This window comes from Melitaea cinxia, chromosome 28 (genome assembly GCF_905220565.1).
Source record: "Melitaea cinxia chromosome 28, ilMelCinx1.1, whole genome shotgun sequence".
Classification (NCBI taxonomy): domain Eukaryota; kingdom Metazoa; phylum Arthropoda; class Insecta; order Lepidoptera; family Nymphalidae; genus Melitaea; species Melitaea cinxia.
Window position 1 is genome coordinate 9,852,897 of NC_059421.1, and position 23,445 is coordinate 9,876,341.

A 23,445-nucleotide genomic window follows, 5' to 3' on the forward strand; every position below is an offset into this window, starting at 1 on the left:
ACGAAGAAAAACCGGCTTCAATTATATCGACAAGTAATACAACGTAGGTAGACGAAAAATAGTCAAGTAAATACGCATTATCAAAGATTAATCCAAAAATTGTAATCAGATCTCGATGAAATTTAAATGTGACCACATGATAAACATCGGCTATCGATTAAATTAAAAATCATCAAAATCGGTACACCGAGTAAAAAGTTATGCGGATTTTCGAGAGTTTCTCTCGATTGCTCGGAGATCCCATCATCAGATCCTGGTTTCCTCATCATGGTACCAAACTAGGGATATCTCCTTTCCAACAAAAAAATAATTATCAAAATTTGTTCATAATCGATGGAGTTATCCCCGAACATACATAAAATATACATACGGTCGGATTGAGTAACCTCATCCTATTTTTGAAGTCGGTTAAAAAACACTGGGTAGTACTGTGGTAGTCTGTGATGTATCGTATTTTATAATTTAGCAATATTTTAATTGTCAATTGACTTTGCTACAATGACTTTCTGTTCTTTTTTCAAGTGTAATTTTTTTTCGATGTTCGTTTTGTGTGTGTACCGTATGGCGAAGTAAATGTTTTTATTTTATTAGCGTTTTTATCCACTACGCTATCTTAGACCAAGTATTTACTTTCCGCCTCAAAAGTGTATCTCCTAATAAGTTGACCCTAGTGATAGATTTTTAACTTCGCGGAACACTTGTTTCATAGAATCAGTAATTTCTCTCTGTTAATTTTATAACTGATAAGTGATAAGCGCAGTGGTCGATACAATGAGCCAATGTGCCTTTCGTCACGGGTGTTATTTTAACGTCGACGTTAAGGGGGTGATAGACGTGCGAACTTAAAATACGCGGTTTTAAGATCGCGTACTTACTCGGCTCGACATCGGTGACACACGTGAAGCTTACTCATTCTGTATTGCGATGTCGTCGACAGAAGAAGCTTTGTGTTACTTACGAATTGTATCGTATTACATTTTAAAACCCAAAAAAGACGAAGTTCTGAAATAATTCATTTTGAGTAATTTCTCAATCGAAATTAATAAAAATTACAAATACCTACACTACAAGCGTTGCGCGTTCACGGACTAGCGAAACATTTGTGTTTTAAAAAAACCGACTTACACAAGAATTTCATACAATTCTTGCGATTAAATTAGTTTAATCACTACTTAAATTTTAATTTTGTTTCGTGCAACTCGGCGTTAGACTATAAAACAGTCACGTAAATACGCATTATTAGATATAACCCAAAAACTACTTATTAGATCGCAATCAAATTTAAATGAAACCACACGACACACACTACTTTTTGATTAAAACAAAAATCATGGAAATCGGTCTACCGAGTCAAAAGTTCTAAGGTTCTGAATTAAATTGAGAACCTCCTTCTTTCGGTTAAAATTGGCGGCTCTCGGCTCGCAGTGCTGCCACACGCACGAGCGGAGGCGGGTTACGAGTAAAATTTCAAACTTGTTGTATCGCCAACGAATTTATTCGGCGGTTTTAAAGTACGCGTACTTAGGGTGACACGTCGTAAAAGGTCGTCGAGTCACAAGTTCGCGAACTTATTCGCACGTCTATCACCCCCTTTAGATGCGTTGAGACGTGTGCCATGACTTATGTACATTTTGATTTAATTTACAAGTAGCTTAAAGCCTATGTGTATAGCTCTTATCATGAATGAAAAAAAAAATATTGATTAAAGTTAATTAGTAGACGTCATAATTTTTTTTTATTTTTATACATTTTTAGGTTAGATTTTTTTTAAAATCAAAATGAGAAGGTATATGATATGCGTCTGGTCTTTTACCTAAATTGTTATAATATACCAGATGTATCATTTGGTTTCACATGTGCTCGTATGATAGAAACGTAAGATACGAACAAAAATAGTACAATTAGAGGAAGATGTACAAAGGCGGTCTTATCGCTAAAAGAGCGATTTTTTCCAGACAGTCTTTGGGTGTAGTAGGTTTGGGTCAGGTATTTTGTATAGCTACAATTTTCGGTTAGGTCGGCCAATTAATTACCAATTTTTACTAGCTGACTCTACAGACGGTGTTTTGCCATATATATTAATGTTACTAACTTATTAACTCCCTTAATCCCCCCCCCATTATAACTTAGGGGTATGAAAAATAGATGTTGGCCGATTCTCAGACCTACCCGATATGCACACAAAATTTCTTAAAAATCGGTCCAGCCGTTTCGGAGGAGTATTTTAACTAACATTTTGACACGAGAATTTTATATATAAGAATATTACATAACTACCAGCTGGAGAGAGATGGGGGAGGGGGTCTTACTTTTCCTAGCAATTAATCACGTGATGAAGATTTTGCGTGATTTGAAACTAAATAGACAAATACAAAGACACGACGAATTGTTAACGCTTCGACTCCCACATAAATACAACCCAATACAATAAATAGGTTGATTTTATAATAATAATAATACTACAAAATTTTAAGTCCATATTGGGTTAGTACAACAAAACAAATTTAAATTAAAAAATCAATAAGTAAAAATAAAAATAAATAAAGTAAAAGTAAAATTAAAAATCAAATATCAAAAAATTCAATAAATTCAAAAATTATGTGTATAGGGTGTTCAAAGATATAGGTCAAATCTTATATGACCTGAGGTTGTCTAGACAAACCTAGGAATTATACTACTTTATTGTTCCAGGTACACGAGCGTTCGCAGATGACTGATGTCCTGATGGGACTCTTAAAGAAGATTGCCAAGGTATTACACAGATGTAGATTATATAAACAAACTAGTTATTGTTCAAAGTAACTAATACTAGTAAAATTATTGAATAGCTAAAGCGTTTAACTGACGTCGGGCACAGCAGGAAATAACCTGCTCAAAATATGGAGCAGCCAGAAGATCACAGTACAGAAGATCACAGCTAAATAATACTGTTTTCAAGCAGTGTTGTGTTCATGCGATGAGTAAGGTGACCAGAGCTCCTGGGGGGGGAATCGCGGAACTTTTGTTCGGGTGAAATATAATGCTTGTCACGTGGTCCCTTTTAAATTTGATCGAGGTCTGACGACTACTTTTTGAGTGTAATCTTTGATAATGCGTATTTACTTGACTATTTTTTCGTCTACTTACGTTGTATTACTTGTCGATCTAATTGAAGTCGGTATTTCTTTCGTTTGCAAGCAAATACAATTATCTAAGAACAAATCATTACAATAAAACTGTTCCTATATATTTTTTATACATATTATAGTATTCCATCATAAGTAATAAAGTCTAAAATTGCTTCAACTTTCATTCTTTAGGCATTTGCTCTATCATCCTAAATTTCCTATTCATAGAAAAACAAACTTTCCCGTTTAAAGAATAAAGGTTAAAATCGTTTAAAAGTTTTATTCGTCTGACATTTTGTTTTCGTTTCCGTGCTACGATACTAGATGGCGTTAGACGTCGTTTAAATCGCGCTTACGTTAATCTTACAGAATAATATATAGCGAATCGTAAAGTTTTTTACGTTTGACATACAGACAAACAATCTAAAATATTTTTGGGTTGTAATACATCAGTAACATGTTGTATTACTTTTAATATTTTCGAACAAAGCATATTTTAGTTTGTATTTAAAAATTTAAGTGTCAGATAGTGAAGTTATAAAGTTTTGATTTACCGTTTCTTGATGGGTTATATATCGCATTTACTATACGAAATACTGATAGCTTATCAGCAGTATATAAATATAAAAAGGTCTTCAAAATTTCATTCAAAATCAAAAATTACTCGTCTCAAGGCTTTAACGCCGAGTTTTACGCCGAGTTGCACGAAACAAAATTAAAATGTAACTAGAGATTAAACTAATTTAATCACAAGAATTTCATACAATTCTTGCGATTAAATTAGTTTAATCATTACTTAAATTTTAATTTCTTTTCGTGCAACTCGGCGTAAGAGACTCAAATCGTCATCGAGTACATTCTAATAGAAATTTCGATCGAAATCGGTCAACATAGTAAAACGTTCTAAGGTAACGTACATAAAAAAAAATACTGTCGAATTGAGAACCTCCTCCTTTCTGGGAAGTCGGTTAAAAAGACAGTAAATAATGATTTGAATTCACTCATTTTACAGAAAAGGAAAAATCTAAAAATCATCATATCCTCAGCGACAATGGACGCGGGTTTCCTAAAGGACTATTTCGATTTAAATGAAAAGAGAGCTAGTAATAAAAGTTCGTCCGTCATTATGTCGATGCAAGGAAGGACGTACCCCATTGACGTATTTTACGTTGAAGGTAAATTTGAAATTTATCTAACAGTTATAATTAACTGTAACATTGTATACCTTTGAAGTAAAACTTCACGCTTGACTTGGGGACTAAGCTGGTGGATGCGTGATGAGAGCGTTACGGAAAGTGTGCTCGGGTTAGGCGAACGGAAGTTTAGAGGGAGATATAAGGTAGATGGATCTAAAGAAGTCTTACTTCAGTCGTGTGGTCTAAACGCTCGTTTTTTTTATTGTGATGCGACACAGTTAGAAACGTGTTTCTTACTGTTTCGTATCCAGAATTTTGTATGTGGCAAAAACCAGTAAATGTAGAAATCAATAAGTATAAAAAAAATTAATTCTTTCTAACTATTTAAATAATTTTGACGTTTTAGCTAAAATTTCCTCATTCAAAATCTAAATTACTACCTTCGAGTCGGGATGGGGCAAATGGTACACCCGTGGTAGGAAATGCTTGGGTTTTAACCCAGGACTTTACTTTTTAGACTCTCTACCACACATTCCAAGGTAGAATCTTTAAAGGTAGAATATATATTATTAATATTATAAAACTGAAAAGTTTGTTTGTTTGACCGAACTAATCTCAGAAACTACTATATTAAATTGAATAATTATTTTGTGTTAGATATCTCATGTATCGGGGAAGGCTATAGGCTATATTGTTTCTTAAATTAATGCAGGTGAAACTGCAGGGTATAACTAGTATATTCGCTTCAGCCTGTAATATCCCACTACTGGGCATAGGCCTCTTTCCCCATGCAGGAGAAGGATCAGAGATTAATCTGTTCCAATGCGGGTTGGCGGATATATTCCCTACTATGAGTAACGATCGCTATCAGGAGTACACGATAACAACCGGGACCGACGGCTTAACGTGCTCTCCGAGGCACGGTGGGGAGACCCACAAGGACTGCACAAACACCCCGACCACGGCAAACACCTGTATGGCCAATACAAATGTTTGTCATGTGCGGGGATCGAACCCGCAACCGCCAGCGCAACAGGTACAATCCATAGCTGTGACTGTTGCGCCAACGCGGCGTCTAAGTATAACTAGTATATGTTATATGGTATATTATGGTATGATATATATGGTATATAAAAGAATTGCATATTTACCTAAACTTCGTATTTTTCAGAGCCCGTACCAGACTACGTGAAGGCAACTGTCGACACAGTTATAAGGATACACGAAAACGAGCCGTTTGGTGATATATTAGCGTTTCTAACGTCACAAGTAAGTAATAAATAAATAACAAATAATTGTGTTTGCTCGCAAACATAAAAAAAACCGACTACAGTTACATCGACAAGTAATACAACGTAAGTAGACGAAAAAATAATGAAGTAAATACGCGTTATTAGATGTAACTTGGAAAGTACTTGTCAGATATCAATTAAATTTAAATGGGACCACATAACACGCATCACCTTTCGATAAAAAAATATATATTAAAATCGGTCCATCCAGTCAAAAGTTCTAAAGTATCACATATAAATAACAGTTCAACTGAATACGTCTTCCTTTTTTGAAGTTGGTTTAACTTCATTTTCATTAATTTTTTCCTAAAAATACAGAATTTTAAAATATAGATCGCTTATCATTTTGACTAGTCCGTTGGCGCAGTTTGTAGTTGCTGGTTCGATTACTGCTCGAGTCTGGGTGTAATATTCGTATTTATATATGTATTTTTCCTATGTATATTTATAAAAAAAATAATTAGTAATAACCGGCTGTTACCTATAACACAAGCATTAAGTTGCTTACCATAGGAACAGACGACCGTGTGTGTTATAGATATTTATTTATACTATTTACTATCTGACGTATAGTGATATTCAAGAGACAAAATGTGACATTCGTCTTATAAAACCCGATAACTTTATTCAGAAAACGTCTCGTTTCGCTAACGGATCGTTTATATACGTACACATGCATTAAATTTCAGACATGCTGTGCGTGTGATAAACCAAATAATCACAATAAACTTCAGAATTTGTGTCTATTCCTATATTCATAAAGGAAACGAATCGTTTGTGCTTTAGACCACACTAAAACTTAAAAACGTAACTGTCTCTCTTTCTATCTTCACTAATTTATACCTCCCTCTCAACTCCCGTTCGCCTCGCCCGATCACACTTTTCGTAACGCTCTCAAAGTAAGTCAAGCGTATATTAATATACAGTTCCCTATAATTCCAGGAAGAAATATTATCAGCCCTCAATACTCTAGAAGAATACGCGAGACAAAACAACGAAACGAATAAATACAGGAAGACATTTCCGAGCGGTATCAGCGCCGCGAACTTATCGATACTACCGATGTACGGAAGTCTACCGCATTACAAGCAAATCAAGGTGTTTCAGAGCGGGGACAGAAATGTGCGGAAGGTTGTACTGGCGACGAACATCGCTGAGACTAGTGTGACGATACATGGCGTTGTTTATGGTGAGTTGTTTATTTATGCATAGAACACCATGTATACATCAAAACAGATGTAATACATTTCAGAGTGATTTTAACAGATCATAAGGTACAAAGGGCGGTAAAGCGATCTCTTCCAGGCAACCTACGGGCAGAGTGAATATATTTACTTAAACACAAATCTTAATATATATATTTCTTGTGTGCGTGTGTGTGTCACTGAACTCCTCCTTGACGGCTGGATCGATTTTTATGAATTTTTTTGTGTGAGTTCAAGGGGATTCGAAGATGATTTAGATTCACAATTTTGTCCCCTGGAAAATGTTTATTTAACTAATTTTTCATTTATAAGTAGTTGTTTTGGAATGTTTTACATTTGATCCGGTAGACTGCGCTACCATCGCAGCATCAAATATTAAATATTATTCTATTTTAATTTCAGTTTGTCCCGACAGTTGGTGCCGTTAAAATCGAGAAAAATATTTGAAATTTTGTGTTATGGCAAAACAACGTTTGCGGGGTCAGCTAGTACACATACAATTACATACATACATACATAATATATAAGATAGTGTTTTACAATACGATAAGCTACAGTAAAAGATTAAAACGAAAAAAATCAAAGAATTAAACGAAAACAATTACTAACAATACTAAAAACTAACCACAATTAAGCTTAATTTACTGATAAATATAATTTAACCAACTTTTTAAGTTTAAAAATAGTGTTAAAAATAAAAAAAAAAGTGTATGTGTCAGCTCCAGCGCACGACCGGAGTTTATTCCTTCAGATCGACTGCCTAAATAGGCACAAAAAGGCTTACTAGTCTAAGGAAAAGATTAATACCATATCAAATGGTAAATAAACGAATCAAAAACGTAACGAGGCCATTCGTTAATAGATTTTACTCATATTTTTCATACTTCATACAAAACGAGGGACCGTTTAGTATGAAGTAGGATTTATTCCTGTGTCGGGGTCCGGAAACACAATACACAATTACAAACGCCCAAACCACGGCAAACATCTGCGTGACCAATTCAAATGTTCGTCATGCGCGGGGATCGAACCCGCAACCGCCAGCACAACAGCCACAAACCAGCGCTGTGACCGTTGCGCCAACGCGTTTCATATCGTTTGATATCGTTTGATATTTGTTTAATATTATTTTTTTTTCTTTGTGTAGTGGTAGACTGTGGCTTCCACAAGCTGCCCCACTTCGACCCCTCCGTGGGGGTGGAGAGTGTGTCTGTCTGCCCCATTTCAAGACACAACGCCACCCAGCGGGCCGGTCGGGCGGGTAGGACCAGCCCTGGGAAGTGTTATAGGTAATTATCAGTTATAATTGATTTACTAATTCAAATATACTTTATTGTACAACCAGAAACAATACATGTAACGTAGAAATATGCAAGAAAAAAAAAAAGAATTGTACAAAAGGCGGTCTTATCGCTAAAGAGCGATCTCTTCCTTTAGAAAAACGACATACTTAACCATACATACACTTAAATAGATATATTTGCAGGTATGAAACAACATATACATACATAAACATATATAAATAATAATAATAAAAAAAACTAATAGAAATTATGAATATATACGACAGAGAAATAAGTAACAGTATTATAATTATATTTATTGATATTATTTACCTATTAAGTTCCATTGGTTTTAGATAACACTATTTCACGGCCGACTATTTCCGATATCCAACAGATAAAAATTATTAATATATTATTCTTTTTTAACCATCGAACATTCGAATTTTACTATATTTTTGATATATCTTCGCAAATATGAATATAAGAATCGTCGTGATGAGGAGAAACCGGTCCTATTGGCTTATCTCACCTCCTGCCGTTAAAGTCTAGTCGTAACTTATTTGCAGGATAAACATTATCCAGACAACTAATGCAAGGACAAGGTCCAGAGAATGAGGCATAGAAACTAATAAAAACTGAAATGAACATAATAAGGCGTGAAAAATCGAAATCAAAATATACACATACAATTATACCGATTACATTAATTATTTTGTTTTTGTTTATAAAAAGTGATAAATTGTGAAGAAAGAGTATTTAGCTCCATCTAACTTATATTTCCCTATCAACTTAAGTTCGTCTCGCCCGATCACAGTTTTCGTAATGCTCCTTTTTTTTACGTGGGGAAAATCCATCATATACCCTCCCTCCAGATACGAGCGCGGGGCGCCGGAGGGTTATGTCAGACTCCTACTGACTAAAAACCACCACGTGTTAGCAGTCGTTCGCCTCGGTCGGGCGAGGTGGGGTCGCGCTAGCATTCGCCACCTCGCCCCGGCGGTAGGTCCGGACAAAGCCTCCGGGTTTCGGCACAATGGTGGGGTGGCCTCGCTCACAACAAGGCCACCCCTCAGAAGTGTGGGGCCGTGTCGTCCGGCCGGCCGAAGTCCCCCGACTATCGGCCGCCGACCCCACTATCACGAGGGGGGAGGAGGTGGGCAAACCGTCTCCCCCTTGCCCCCGTACGCCTGCGCCGGAGTGGGTCAGCGGAGACGTCATTCTCCCTGGCCCGCTCCGCGGCCTCCTTCTGCGTCATTACCTCTTCGCAAAAGGAGACCGCCGTCTGCCACGATCTCTCGCTTCAGATCATGGCTTGTACGACGCTCGGCAGTGAGAGATCGTGGCAGGCACTTACCGAAGCACCCGTGTCCGGAAAGTACCTGCACCAAACGGAAGGTCAGCGGCCCGAACCGCCGCCTCACCCAGTTCCGAAGGACCGGCCTGATCGCGTCCACCGTCCACTGCCCGGGGACCGGTGGGATCAGGTCCTCCGTCCTTTCGAAACGCTCTCCTCTAGCATTCACCAGCTTACTCCTCAACTCTCAAAGAAGTTTAACTTCAATAAGTTTGAAATGCTTTTGGGTTGACTTTTTATCAAGTATAAAATTTATGATTTTCATTTGAACTTAATAATAATAATAATAATAATACTCCTTATTGTACACCATTAAAAAACAAAATAAAATAATAACACAAAATGAAATTTGTACAAAGGCGGTCTTATCACAAACAACTTTTATGTCTAAGACGTGAACAATTAATTCGTATGGACTTTTGTGTATAATGTCAAAAATGTAAACAAAATATGTCTAGAATGTATTTTTTTTTAATATTTTCCACAGATTATACACAGAGGACGATTACGATAATTTACCGGAAAGCGTTCCGCCGGAAATGTGTAGAAGCGACCTGTCCGCTATGTTCTTACAGTTGAAAGCCTTAGGGATCCACAATTTACTGAGGTATTTATAAATTTACAATAATATCTTTTAATCATATATAACGAAATTAATATAATAAAATTAATGTAATAAAATTAATATGAAACAAAGTTACAATGCTAAAGGGTAAAGTACAAAAAATCCATTATCCAATCCATTAAACGGTGAATTTGAAGTAATTTTGATAACAAACCAGTGATTTTTCAAAAAAATTAAAAATTAAAAATCAAACTAACATCCTAAGAGACGATAAATCTTAAATATTTGTTTTATTCTTTTATGTATAATTTAAAAAAAAAAAAATACGATTTTAAATTTAAAAAAGTACTGTTTTTTTTACAAACTCACTGTTTATTTTATCCCATTAGAGGATCGATTTCGAAAAATTTGAAATGTATAAAAAGTTACCGTCATATATAAATATAAGTAAAGAAATGTGCTATTTTTGTTATTAAAACTAGCTGAGCGAAAGCATTCTAAAAAGCCTTCCTTGTTAGATTGATTTATCAAATACAAATGAATTTTTCTATTCGAACCAACAGTTCATGTGATTAGCGAGATGCTTTAAAATAATTATGTTTGTTCGCAAACGAAAAAAAAAAACCGACTTCAATTACATCGACAAGTAATAAAACGTAAGTAGACGAAAAAACAACAACGTTGTAACATTCCACTGCTGGGGATAGATATCTTTCTCCATTTAGGAGAAGGATTGGAGCTTAATCCACCACGCTGCTCCACTACAAGTTGGCGGATATGTTCCCTACTATGAGTAACGATCGCTATCAGGTGTACACGATAACAACCGGGACCGACGGCTTAACGTGCTCTCCGAGGCACGGTGGGGAGACCCACAAGGACATATATCACAACCGGAAAAAAATATTTGTACAAATATCCACCCCGAGCGGGAATCGAAGCCGCAAACCGTCGATGTTTCAGGCTACTCGCAACACTACACCATAGCGGTTATTGTTGGTTGTTATTTATGTATACACATACTAGCTGGGCCTGCGATTTCACCCTTGTTAATTTGAGGAAAAAAGTCTTCATTCTTCATAAAGCATACCTAACCTTCCTTTTTAAATAGTTTTAATTTTTAGTTGTTATCGCCGGTAGAGCAAGCAATTATCTATAAAATGGTATATAATTCACGTGGAGTAATTGTGAGAGTTTTGTCTAAAAAGGGAGGCAAACATCTTAACCTTAGCATATTAATATATATGATGACTAGCTGACCCCGCAAACGTTGTTTTGCCATATATGTTATTAACCCACTTAATCCCCCCCCCCCCCTCTTATAACTTAGGGGTATGAAAAATAGATGTTGGCCGATTCTTAGATCTATCCAATATGCACACAAAATTTCATGAGAATCGGTCAAGCCGTTTCGGAGGAGTCTAACTACAAATACCGCGATGCGAGAATTTTATATATTAGATTGGAGTTGATTCTTTAAGAAAGGGTAGAGAACATGAAATTATGTGAATAAAACTGATGCTAAGTGACATTTTAGCGTGTCTTTAGCTGTACTTAGGTATAAGTATGTGGGATTTATTTTTTTCGAATTGTCGAGTGCTGTTGGCCCTATCGGCCTTGATATCGGCCCGATATGCCCACAAAATTTTATTAAAATCGGTCGAGCCGTTTCGGAGGAGTTCAATGTTTAACATGATGACACGAGAATTTTATATATTAGAAGAGATTATATATTTACAGGTTTTCATTCCCGACTGCCCCTCCAGCTAAAAGCGTATTATCAAGTCTAGAAACTTTATACGCGCTAAAAGCTATCGACAAAGAAGGAAATTTGACCGATGTCGGAACCAAGATGGCGGAAGTGCCTCTCAAACCGATGCTGGCCAAAATGTTGTGTAATTGTGGTGAGTTTGTTTATTATTATTATTATTATTTAATTGAACAATAGACTCACTTACTGTGAGTATTTGGATCTTTTTAAGTTTCTTTTGTACAAAATTTGTCCCGATAACAGCAAACGATATTTGTGTTTGCTTGCAAACGAATAAAAAAGTGTGTGTGTGAGTTCTGACGTACGACCGGAGTTTACTCCTTCAGATCGACTGTCTAAATAGGCACAAAAAAGGCTTACTAGTCTAAGAATAAGATTAATACCATATCAAAGGATAGAAAAACGAATCAAATAACGCAATTAGGTTCCGATAGATGGCATTAACAAAAACGTAACGAGGTCATGAGGTTTTAGTAGATTTTACTCCTCATATTCTGCTCCATATTTTGAGCAGGAAATTCCTGCTGTGCCCTACCTCAGTTAAAAACCTACATTATATTACTCGTAGATGTAATTGATGTCGGTTTTTACAATCTACTCCTTAAGAATTGACTTAATTATATTATAAGGTAGATTTTTATACAAGGGTATGAAAAGAATCATTTCATTACAGCCTATACAGTCCACTGCTGGACATAGGCTTCCATAAGTTCGCGCCAAAAATGGCGTGAACTCATGTGTGTTGCCCATAGTCACCACGCTGGGCAGGCGGGTTGGTGACCGCAGTACTGGCTTTGTCGCACCGAAGACGCTGCTGCCCGTCTTCGGCCTGTGTGTTTCAAAGCCAGCAGTTGGATGGTTATCCCGCCACCGGTCGGCTTTTTAAGTTTCAAGATGGTAGTGGAACTGTGTTATTCCTTAGTCGCCTCTTACGACACCCACGGGAAGAGAGGGGGTGGCTAAATTCTTTAGTGCTGTAGCCACACAGCAGACAATAAATTTATAACAAATGAAATAATTAATTTTAATTGTTTTTTAGATGAATTCGGTTGTATAGATGAGATGCTGTCGATAGTGTCGATGCTTCAAGTCGACGGAGTCTTTAGTAAGCAAGCGACGGGTAAAGACAGTATCGCCTCCAGGATATCCAGGAGAAATAATTTTGAGGTATATATTTATAAAAAATGTATATGAACTAGCGGTCGTCGAAATTATAAGTCTGAACATTATGAAGGTTCTGTTGTCGAAGAAATACATTCCTATAATAATAAATAAAGGAGTGTAATATGTATGTTTGTGTCTGTCGTGAGTTTCTTTGAAACGATTACTGTGTTAATTTTAGTAATTCGTTATTGTAAATGTGTTATAAATAAAAAGTTTAATAAATAGTAGTATAATAAATAAAACAAACACAATGAAATGTTTTTTTAAGCGTAATTAAGATCGTTACATTTTAAGCCAAATTAGCGAGACGAGAAGCGTGGGTTTAACGTCCAGAGGCTTAGGGCGGATTGGTGGTCTGATCGACAAAGTTTCGTGTATTATTTCGTATTATTTATTAATTATATTTCCGTGAAAAAAGTTGTCATTGCTTTAAATTGTTATAAAATTTTATCAAATTTTAATTATATCGATCGTATATTGTATATATTCTTTATTGCACTTTAAAAAAAAATCATAATTACAAGTTTACAAAAAATGTTGGCAAGGGCGAACTTATCTCTGTAAGAGATCTCTACCAGTCTACCCATGGTGGTGAGAGAAAATGTTATCGCGGGACTCATAAGCGCATTTGTGATATAAAATACGTATATACTTAAATACTTACACAGTTACATGCACATATGCATGCGTACATACCCACATACATATCTACACATATACATACATAAATACATACACATATACATACATATATATATTGAGAGTACAACAATTATGAGAGATTCATAGCTTCGGAGAGAAGATGTTTCCTTAGCCTGTCCTTGAAAGCATAAATTGAAGTGCTGTCTTGGATTACTCTCGGTAGATGGTTCCAAAGTTTTGCAGCGCGTATTGTGAATGAATTGAGGAGGGAGTTGGTGTTATGTCTGGGGACTTCGAGCATCGATGTGATGCAAGACCTTCTAGATCGTGTTGGGGTAGGAGAAAGAAGGAAACGGGACCGAAGGTAGGAGGGAGCATTTTGGTCATGGAGTATGTTATAGACAAAAGAAAGGATGTGCATATACATACATAGGTTTGAAGTATCGTACACGTACGATAATTATTGTACACTTGGGATCACTGACCGTCGTGTGCTAGGTTTATATATATATATATATATATTCACATGTACACATATGTACACGTGTGTACATATGTGTACATGTGTACAGAGGCCCCGCAGCGCTCCGCACAGCGCCCCCACTCCCGCGGCGCTCAAGCCGAGCTGCGCTCTCGCCAGGAGACACCCTTAGGACGGGCGTTTGTCCACGAGCCTTCCCAGAGGCTCCTCTTCTTCGCGGCCGGTATCTGTTATACTTGCATTCATTAATATTTGATATATATTCATTACGACAATGAAACCGTAGTTCAGTTTTTTATCTGACGTTTATTTTTCTTTTTCCTCTTACATTCGTCACATAGCAAATCTAATACGAAAAGTTTAAATATAAATTATACAACGGTGTCTATAGTACCCGACCCCTCTCACCGGCGACGCTGTAAAGGCCGATAGCCAATAGCACTCGACAATTCGAAAAAAATAAATAAACAATACGGTGGCTCATCCCACATACTTAGTATAGCTAAAGACACGCTAAAATGCGTCAGGTTTTGACGTGACAACGTCTTATAAATTGGTTTGCCGGGTGACACTTCAAGAAACTGCGTTACGCTCCGCTCACGTTATGCGCTCACAATGAGAGCGAGTGAGAGGCACGCGTCCCTTCCACTCGGGCATGGTTAGCCCGCCTAAGAGCGAGAGAGACAGACATAAAAAGTGAATGAAATTCAGTGCGAGATTCTTTGTATAAATTAATGTTTTAAATATAATTCTTTGTATAAATAAATGTTTTAAATTGGTACTATTATTTCATCCTTCTTCCTACTATACGAATGAATATTCACATTAAAATTATTTTACCACTCAAAGTCGTTGTCACGTAAAACTTTCGCCCGTATACCGACTTTACAGGCAAACAATTTTTTTTTTTTACATATTTTATGTTTTATCCTTACTTAAAGAATCAACTCCAATCTTAATATATAAAATTCTCGTGTCTTGGTGTTTGTAGTTAAACTCCTCTGAAACGGCTTCTCATGAAATTTTGTGTACATACTGAGTAAGTCTGAGAATCGAACAACATCTATTTTTCATACCCCAAAGTTATAGAGAAGGTATTAAGGGCAATTAATAACACATATAGCAAAACAACATTTACGGGGTCAGCTAGTAATTATAAAAATAATATCAATTCAAAAAGTTGTTTTAATGACTAAAGTGCTTAGAATTTTTATTTTATTAAATTTAAATGTTTGTTAGTATTGAAATTATATGTAATTGTTATGCTTTATTCAAGTTAACTTCAAAATCACATTTAAATTTTACAATTTAAAATAAACAATGATTGTGTCACTGTATTATGCTCTAAGCTTGTTGAAATAAAATTTCTTAACACACGCCTGACTTAAGGAATAAGCTAATGAATGCGTAACGAGAGCGTTACGAAAAGTGTATTCGGGCGAAGCGAACAAAATTTGAAAGGGAAATATATAAGTTAGTGAAGATAGAAAAAAAGTTACGTATGTTTTACTTTAGTCGTATGCGTGGCCATCTGTGTCGCAGGACCGATGGTAGTTGGAGTAGACCTGGAGTGGAGACCGCGTCTTGGCAAACGCAGTGTGGGACGTCCTCCGGCCCGTTGGACCGACGATCTACGTCAGATTGCCGGTGTAGGTTGGATGAGGATTGCGAAAAACCGGGATGTCTGGCGCGAACTTGGCCTATGTCCAGCAGTGGTATGGTCTAAAGCACACACATTTTTTATATATTTTCAGGTAGCAGAGGGCGATATAATAATGTATTTAAACATAATGGATTCGTATTTAAAACTTCGCACTGATAACGAGAAACAAACGAAGAAAGCGAGTAAAGACTGGTGTCAAAGAATGTTTCTTAACTACAGAGTTATGGAAAAGGTATACCATTATAACACTAAAATAAATATGTATGTATACAATCAATCAATCAATCATTACAGCCTATACAGTCCACTGCTGGACATAGGCCTCCACAAGTTTACGCCAAACATAACGTGAACTCATGTGTTTTGCCCATAGTCACCACGCTGGGCAGGCGGGTTGGTGACCGCAGGGCTGGCTTTGTCGCCCCGAAGACGCTGCTGCCCGTCTTCGGCCTGTGTATTTCAAAGCCAGCAGTCGGATGGTTATCCCGCCATCGGTCGGCTTCTTAAGTTCCAAGGTGGTTGTGGAACCTTGTTATCCCTTAGTCGCCTCTTACGACACCAACGGGAAGAGAGGGGGTGGCTAAATTCTTTAGTGCCGTAGCCACACAGCACTGTATGTATACAATCGAGATTAATAATTTATTGCCACACTCTTGTATTCTACGTATCGAGATTTAAGTAAATATATATAACTCGTGTTTACTTCGTTCGATAATTGTAAAAATAAAAATCAATTAGTTCAATAAGTTAATTTCCTTGTTTACCTACATCGGTAATCTTTTCGCGATTCGTTTTTATATCATAATTATATAATATCGATGGCTCCTAAGTATACTGAGTCAACTCTACTTCTAATAACTTTATTTTTTTGTTACATAGGTAGATAGGAAATGAAGTAAATGTTATTAATATCTTAAAAAAATGAAATAGTCAAAAGTTGTCAGTTGACTCAGTATACTTAGGAGCCATCGATATGTGTATATTAACATATATTAATATTTGTATTGTGTAGATATTTATGCAACACGTTACTAATTTTGTACTAAAACACAGTTTATATATAATTTTCAAAAAAGTAACTGCGGAGTTTCTTGCCGATTCTTCTCTGCAGAATCTACATTCCGAATCGGTGGTAGCTTCACTTCTACAAATATAATAATTTATTTTTAAAGTTTTAATTTGTAAAATGACGATTCGAAAGTGCTCTTGGAGCCTATTTGAATAAAGCTGTTTTTGATTTTGATTTTGATTTATTTATAAAAATATATATATAAATTGTAAATTTTGGTAGTAAAAGTTTTAAATGAGATGATTATTTATTATTATATTTTTTTTTCCTTTTAATTGTCGGTTGAAAGTATTCACCGCAGGAACACAACACTGCTTGAAAGCAGTATTATTTCGCTGTGATCTTCTGTAAGATCAACGTACTTCCCAGTAACTTTAAATATTATCGCTTCAGCCTGTAATATCCCACTACTGGGTATAAGGCCTCTTTCCCCATGTAGGAGAAGGATCAGAGCTTAATCCACCACGCTGCTCCAATGCGGGTTGGCGGATATATTCCCTACTATAGTAATGATCACTATCAGGTGTACATGATATTTTTAAATGATAGTTTTTAAATATTATATCACAAGAAAATTATTACAGGCCGTTGAAATAAGAAATAGTCTGGAGAAACTAGTGAAAGAAAAATTTCTGATGAAGAATAAAGAATACGATGGTCCGGATTTAGGTTCAGGTGAATATATTATATTATATTTATTTTTTATATTATATTTCAAGGATAAAATAGCACGTTATTTATTTGTATCTATATAATAATAATAATAATAAATAACAATAAATATATAAAAAATACACACACGGTCGTCTGTTCCTAAGCTAGCAATTTATTGCTTGTGTTATAGGTGATACATTATTTTTTTTTTGATAAATAATCTATACATATAATAAAATGGTAGGAAAGTCAAAACTGTACATTGAATATTTTTTTAAAAGAATACTTGGGGTGTGATCTACAATCGATGCCGAAGCCAAAAATATGGTTTTTAGAATTTTTGTCTGTTTGTCTGTATCTATGTCCGGGATAAACTCAAAAAGTGCTGCATGGATTTACTTCAAATTTGGCACGAATATTATTAAGAAGTCGGGTCAACATATAGGCTACATATTATCACGCTATCACCTACGGGGAACGAGCAGTGAACCTTTATTTCTTCAACGCATTCTGTAACAACGTGTAATCCAACGACGCATCTTTGAATGTTGTTATTATGTTAATAACCATGCTATAAGCTAGCTTCACACTATAAATAAAGACATTCTGTAGTCTACTTAGTATCAACATTGCACCCGTGCGAAGCCGGGGCGGGTCGCTAGTACTTATATAAATACAAAGATCACACCCAGACTCGAGACAGAATCGAAACCACAACTCCCGGAGCAGAAAGTAGTGCTAATGAAAACTGCGCCAACGGGCTAGTCAGATATTTCTATATAAAATTCTCGTGTCATCATGTTAAACATTGAACTCCTCCGAAACGGCGACCGATTTTAATAAAATTTTGTGGGCATATCGGGTAGGTCTGAGAATCGGCCAACATCTATTTTTCATTCCCCTAAGTTTAAAAATGGGGGGGGGGGGGCTGGTTGAGGAAGTTACTAACATATATGGCAAAACAACGTTTGCGGGGTCAGCTAGTATCTATAATATACAATGTAATTTTATTTTTCTTAATACTGACTATTAAATAAAAACGCTCGCGATAAACGCGCAACTATCGTTTGTTTAATTGTCAAAATTGAAGAAATAGTAAACGTATTGTATTTATTGCTTATCGCTTGCTGTTTGTTTGCCTTCGAAGTTGATACTGAGCTGGTTTTATGAACAAATATCTTACTGAAAATAATAATAAATAACTTTATTGCACACAGTAACATATAACAATTACATAAGTATAAAGCTTAAAGGGAAAAAAAATAATAATTACGTCGCATGCAACGGGCGGTCTTATCACTAGATAGTGATCTCTTCCAGACAACCCACCAGAAAGGAGCTTGTTGAATTTAAGGGCTTGTGCAGCTTAAGAATATAATATAATCTATAGTTAAATAATAATCTTAGTGAAAACGTTAGTTTTGTTGTAATAATAGGAATGAATTAATTTTCGAGAAAGACTAAGCGTAAATCATTTTTAGTTAATTATTTATTTGTCATTTACTAGCTTGTGCCCGCGATTTCGTCTGCGTGGAACGGGTTCTTTGGGCTAACTGGGGAAACTCTCAAAACGAAAAAAAAACCGATTTCGAGACATTCTTCATTGGTTCTCCGCTCCTATTGATCTTAGCGTGATTATATATAGCCTATAGCCTTCATCGATAAATGGGCTATCTAACACTGAAATTTTTTTTCAAATCGGACCAATACTTTCTGAGATTAGCGCGTTCAAACAAACAAACAAATGCGTTTAAAAATTTGCAAATTAATTTTTATTTACCTGTTCACAACTTGATAGTTTAAAACGAACATAATTATCACAGAGTAATGTTTTTTTTTACTATTTTATTATAAAAACTATTTTTTATTTATTAATTCACTGTTTATAATAATTATGTACTGTTTGTTCTTACTTAACATATAATATGCTAATGTGTTTCTCGTAGGGAATATTATTTTTAACCGACTTCAACAAAAAGAAGGAGGTTCTCAATTCGATTGTATTGTTTTAATGTATGTTACGTCAGAACTTTTGACTGCGTGGACAGATTTTAATATTTTTGTTTTAATTGAAAAGTGGTGCGTGTCATATGGTCCCATTTAAATGTAATTGATATCTGACAAGTACTTTCCAAGTTATATCTATTTGTCGATGTAATGGAAGTCGGTTTTTTTTTCGTTTGCGAGAAAACACAATTACATAATGTATAATTCTAATATTTTTCCTATTTAACATAAGTGACACGTCTCAGGCAGGTGCACCCGGGTAATGAAGGCGGTAGTGTCCGGTCTATTCCCGCAGGCGGCCTTTTTGAACCCGGATAACACTTACCGGGGTATCCGGGGCGCCGTACTTCACATAAGTCCGGATAGTTGTTTGTATAACGTTCAACAACCTAAATGGTACGTATTGTTCTTAATACGTTTCTTCTATATTCTTCTTAAGGCTAAGCTATTGGCTATAAGCAACAACAAAAAAAAACAAAATTAAAATTGTACAGATAAAAAAAATTAAGATGGGTATCTCTTCTATATCTTATGGAAATATTAAGATATCGTAACAGAAAAAATTCCATGAGCGCCATTACTAGGCACTCATAGGACTGTCGACCTGCAGTCTGAAGTGATAAATCTTCAGTAGGATAAGCATAATTATAATGTACAATGTTTAATAAGTCATGTACACTTTTGAGTCTATGGATGTTTATTTGTATTTGTATAAATATTTCTTTCCGGTTGTGATGTCTGTCCCTGTGGGTTTCCCCACCGTGCCTCGGAGAGCACGTTAAGCCGTCGGTCCCGGTTGTTATCATGTACACCTGATAGCGATCGTTACTCATAGTAGGGAATATATCCGCCAACCCGCATTGGAGCAGCGTGGTGGATTAAGCTCTGACCCTTCTCCCGCATGGGGAAGAGACAGATGCCCAGCAGGATGTTACAGGCTGAATCGTGATGTTTATGTTTTCAGGGTTGTCTTCGCGAGTGTCCAGAGTTCCGGAGATAAGACATTCATGAGAGAAATGATGGTCATACAGAAAGACTGGCTTCTGGAAATCGCACCTCATTACTATAAAGAAACTTAAATAATATACATTATATTTATATGTAAAGTGTTTTCAGCTTATTTCTGTGATTTAGTCAATGAAACACAATTGAATTTCTCTGTAATAAAAGATTTATTGGTTTTATTTTACATGTTAAACTATGATTAACGTGAAATTAGTTAATAATAAGAAAACCTTAGGAAACGTACCTATACTACGTGATATGATCAAGGGGGTGGTCTTAGGTTTTGGTCACATAGTCAATAATCTCTAAGAAACTTGAGCCAAAATATATTTTTTTTATTTTCCGTTTGCAAAAAAATATTTAGAAATATGGCTATACTTCTGAATTACTACGTGAAAACTCGAGGGGGGGGGGGGGTCTTAGCAAATACTATGAGGGGGGGTCTTAGCAAATACTACGAGGGGGGGTCTTAGCAAATACTACGAGGGGGGGGGGTTGTAAAAACGGGTCACGTGGTTTGGGTACGTTCCCTTACATACCTGTAATAAAAGAAATGACACCTAAAATCACAATCAGATTAATTTTAGGAATTAATTTGATAAGACTGAGGAAACGTTTTTTTTTTGATTGATTATCTTTACCATAGATTACATTCGTTTATGTTTCGATGGTTTGTTGCGCGGGAAAATTTAAATTAAAGAAAATAATTTTCTGTACATAATGTGTGTAAATAAATGGATTTTGTTATAAAAAATATTGTTTTACTACTTTATTTTTATTAGGTAGGTAGTTTGAATTCGTAGATTTTTTTTAAATTTCGATATTTTGAAATTGGAGACCTATTTTATTTTATGGGTTTAGATTTTTATATATATAGATAATCGTGTTTGCTTAAAAACGAAAATAAAACCAACTTCAATATCACCGACAAGTAATACAACGTAAGTAGACGAAAAAATAGTCAAGTAAATACGCTTTATTAGAGATAATTCAAAAAGCAATCGTCAGATCTCAGTCAAATATAAATGAGATTACATGACAAGCACCAGCTATTGATCAGAAAATGAATAATCAAGATGCACACAGTAAAAAGTTATAATGTAACACACAAATAAATATAGTCGAATTGAGGACCTCCTATTTTAGAAATTGGTTAAAAAATTAGGCATATCAATTGTATTTCTTAATAATTAAATTAAAACTACATGGATAAAATGTTGCATACTAAATTTTTGATATAATGATTTTATATTCGGTCTAAGCGACCGTGGCGCTGTCTAGTGAGTTCAACTCGTAACTATTCAAAGTTTTATATTACAATGAAAATCCTTTGACAGGAGACGACACCGTGCTATTTTTAATTCGTACGATTTATTTTTGTGTTATCCACACATTAAGGAATCTATACTAATATTATAAAGAGGAAAGATTTGTTTGTTTGTTTGTTTCGAATAGGCTCCGAAACTACTAGACCGATTTGAAAAATTCTTTTACCATTTGAAGCCGACATTATCCCTGATGAACACAGGCTACTTTTTATCGCGTTATTTATTAACCAACATATTTTAATTTTTCTATCTTTGTAATTCAGTAACTAGCAACTGTCCGTCGTCGTAGCGTCTCGCTTGTTCTAAATAATTTTATATCAAATTTCGATCTAACGGGTACATTTCCACAGCTTAATTGGCTAAAAGCCAACACGGTCAATCGGAGATGCAGGTTCGATCCCCGCTGGAACGGTCGATTTTTGATATGATATTAAAAATTGTTTAGAATTCCCTAATGTGTGTTGAGTTGAGGAATAAATAAAATCGGCTTAACCTTTTCTTTCTAAACAAGATGATGTGAATATTTGTCCAGCTAATTAATATTTATCTATACTAATATTATAAAGAGGTAAAGTTTCTAACTTTGTTTGTATGATCCGATCACGAAAATTCTTTCACTGACAGAAAGCTACACTATTCAGGAGTGACATAGGCTATATTTTATTGTGATTGAACAAAAAATTCAGTTAAAATCTTATATCTAATCTTATCTAATCTTATATTCTTGTAAAAATAAAATACTCCTCCGAAACGGCTAGACTGTTTTTTTATGAAATTTATATCGGGTCTGAGAATCGGCCAACATCTATTTTTCATACAGCTAAGTTATATTAAGGGATTACGCGGGATTATTAGGGGATTACACGGGGTTAATAACATATATGGCAAAACAAAGTTTGCGGGGTCAGCTAGTTCTTATATAAAAACATAGAAGGCAGGAAATTCTTTCTGGTGAAGATTATGAACTTCAGAAGTGACAAAGGCTCTAGCCGGTGCCACACTAACTCCATCTAGTATTTGTGAGTCGAAACGTAAGCTAGGTTAGACCGTGTCTATGTACGGCTGAGTATACACGCTGCTTCTTAATAAACAATGCCGTATATTTTCCAGAGGCACATTAATGTAAAATACATTTACAATTTTCTTCAATGACTTTTTAAATTGGAGCATTTTTACATGTAAGGCTTACTACACCATTATTTTGCAATTTTCGGATTTTAAATCTAATAAAAAAATTCCGTATGCAAGTTATACGGGGATGTAACTCAGTGGTAGAGTGTCTGCTTCGCATGCTGAAAGTCCTGGGTTCAAATCCCAGCATCTCCAAATGTTAATTTTGTAATTTTTTCGTGGAAATAATAAGTTATATTTGATTAAATACTTTTTGGTAACAATCTATATGAATTAAAATTAATCATCGAAAGTTATGTAACTTCGAAAGTCGAACCAAAATCGAACATTTTTTTATTGTGTTCATTATAGGTTAGGGCAAGGTTTTTTAGGAAAACAAAATTGTGTACTTTAAACCACACGACTGAAGTAAAACTTATTTAACAATAGGTCTGCACTCTGTCTTAGATATACGAAACGTTATCTATCTATGAGATAAAGAGAGAAAGAAAATGTGTGTTCGAAACCTTTCTCTCTTGCTAGGTTCGCCTCGCCAATCACACTTGTCGTAACGATCCACCACGTATTCAGAAGTTTTACTTCAAA

The 23,445-nt window shown here is 35.4% G+C and overlaps 1 protein-coding gene and 1 non-coding gene across 2 annotated transcripts in view; both read left to right on the forward strand.

Moving 5' to 3' along the window:
- Window positions 1–20,585, forward strand: part of LOC123667544 (probable ATP-dependent RNA helicase DHX35) — a 56,518-nt gene extending 35,933 nt beyond the window's left edge. The window contains exons 5-16 of the mRNA XM_045601425.1: window positions 2,692–2,751; window positions 4,120–4,282; window positions 5,415–5,512; window positions 6,478–6,724; window positions 7,888–8,029; window positions 9,868–9,987; window positions 11,686–11,849; window positions 12,756–12,883; window positions 15,758–15,898; window positions 17,320–17,410; window positions 19,642–19,792; window positions 20,361–20,585. Of these exons, the coding sequence (XP_045457381.1) occupies window positions 2,692–2,751; window positions 4,120–4,282; window positions 5,415–5,512; window positions 6,478–6,724; window positions 7,888–8,029; window positions 9,868–9,987; window positions 11,686–11,849; window positions 12,756–12,883; window positions 15,758–15,898; window positions 17,320–17,410; window positions 19,642–19,792; window positions 20,361–20,475 (1,620 nt within the window). The 3' untranslated portion in view covers window positions 20,476–20,585. The remainder of the gene's footprint in view (window positions 1–2,691; window positions 2,752–4,119; window positions 4,283–5,414; window positions 5,513–6,477; window positions 6,725–7,887; window positions 8,030–9,867; window positions 9,988–11,685; window positions 11,850–12,755; window positions 12,884–15,757; window positions 15,899–17,319; window positions 17,411–19,641; window positions 19,793–20,360) is intronic.
- Window positions 20,586–22,983: 2,398 nt separating this feature from the next.
- Trnaa-cgc lies at window positions 22,984–23,055 on the forward strand. The gene has a single exon. It is a non-coding gene; the product is annotated as a tRNA-Ala (tRNA).
- The last annotated feature ends 390 nt before the right edge of the window (window positions 23,056–23,445 follow it).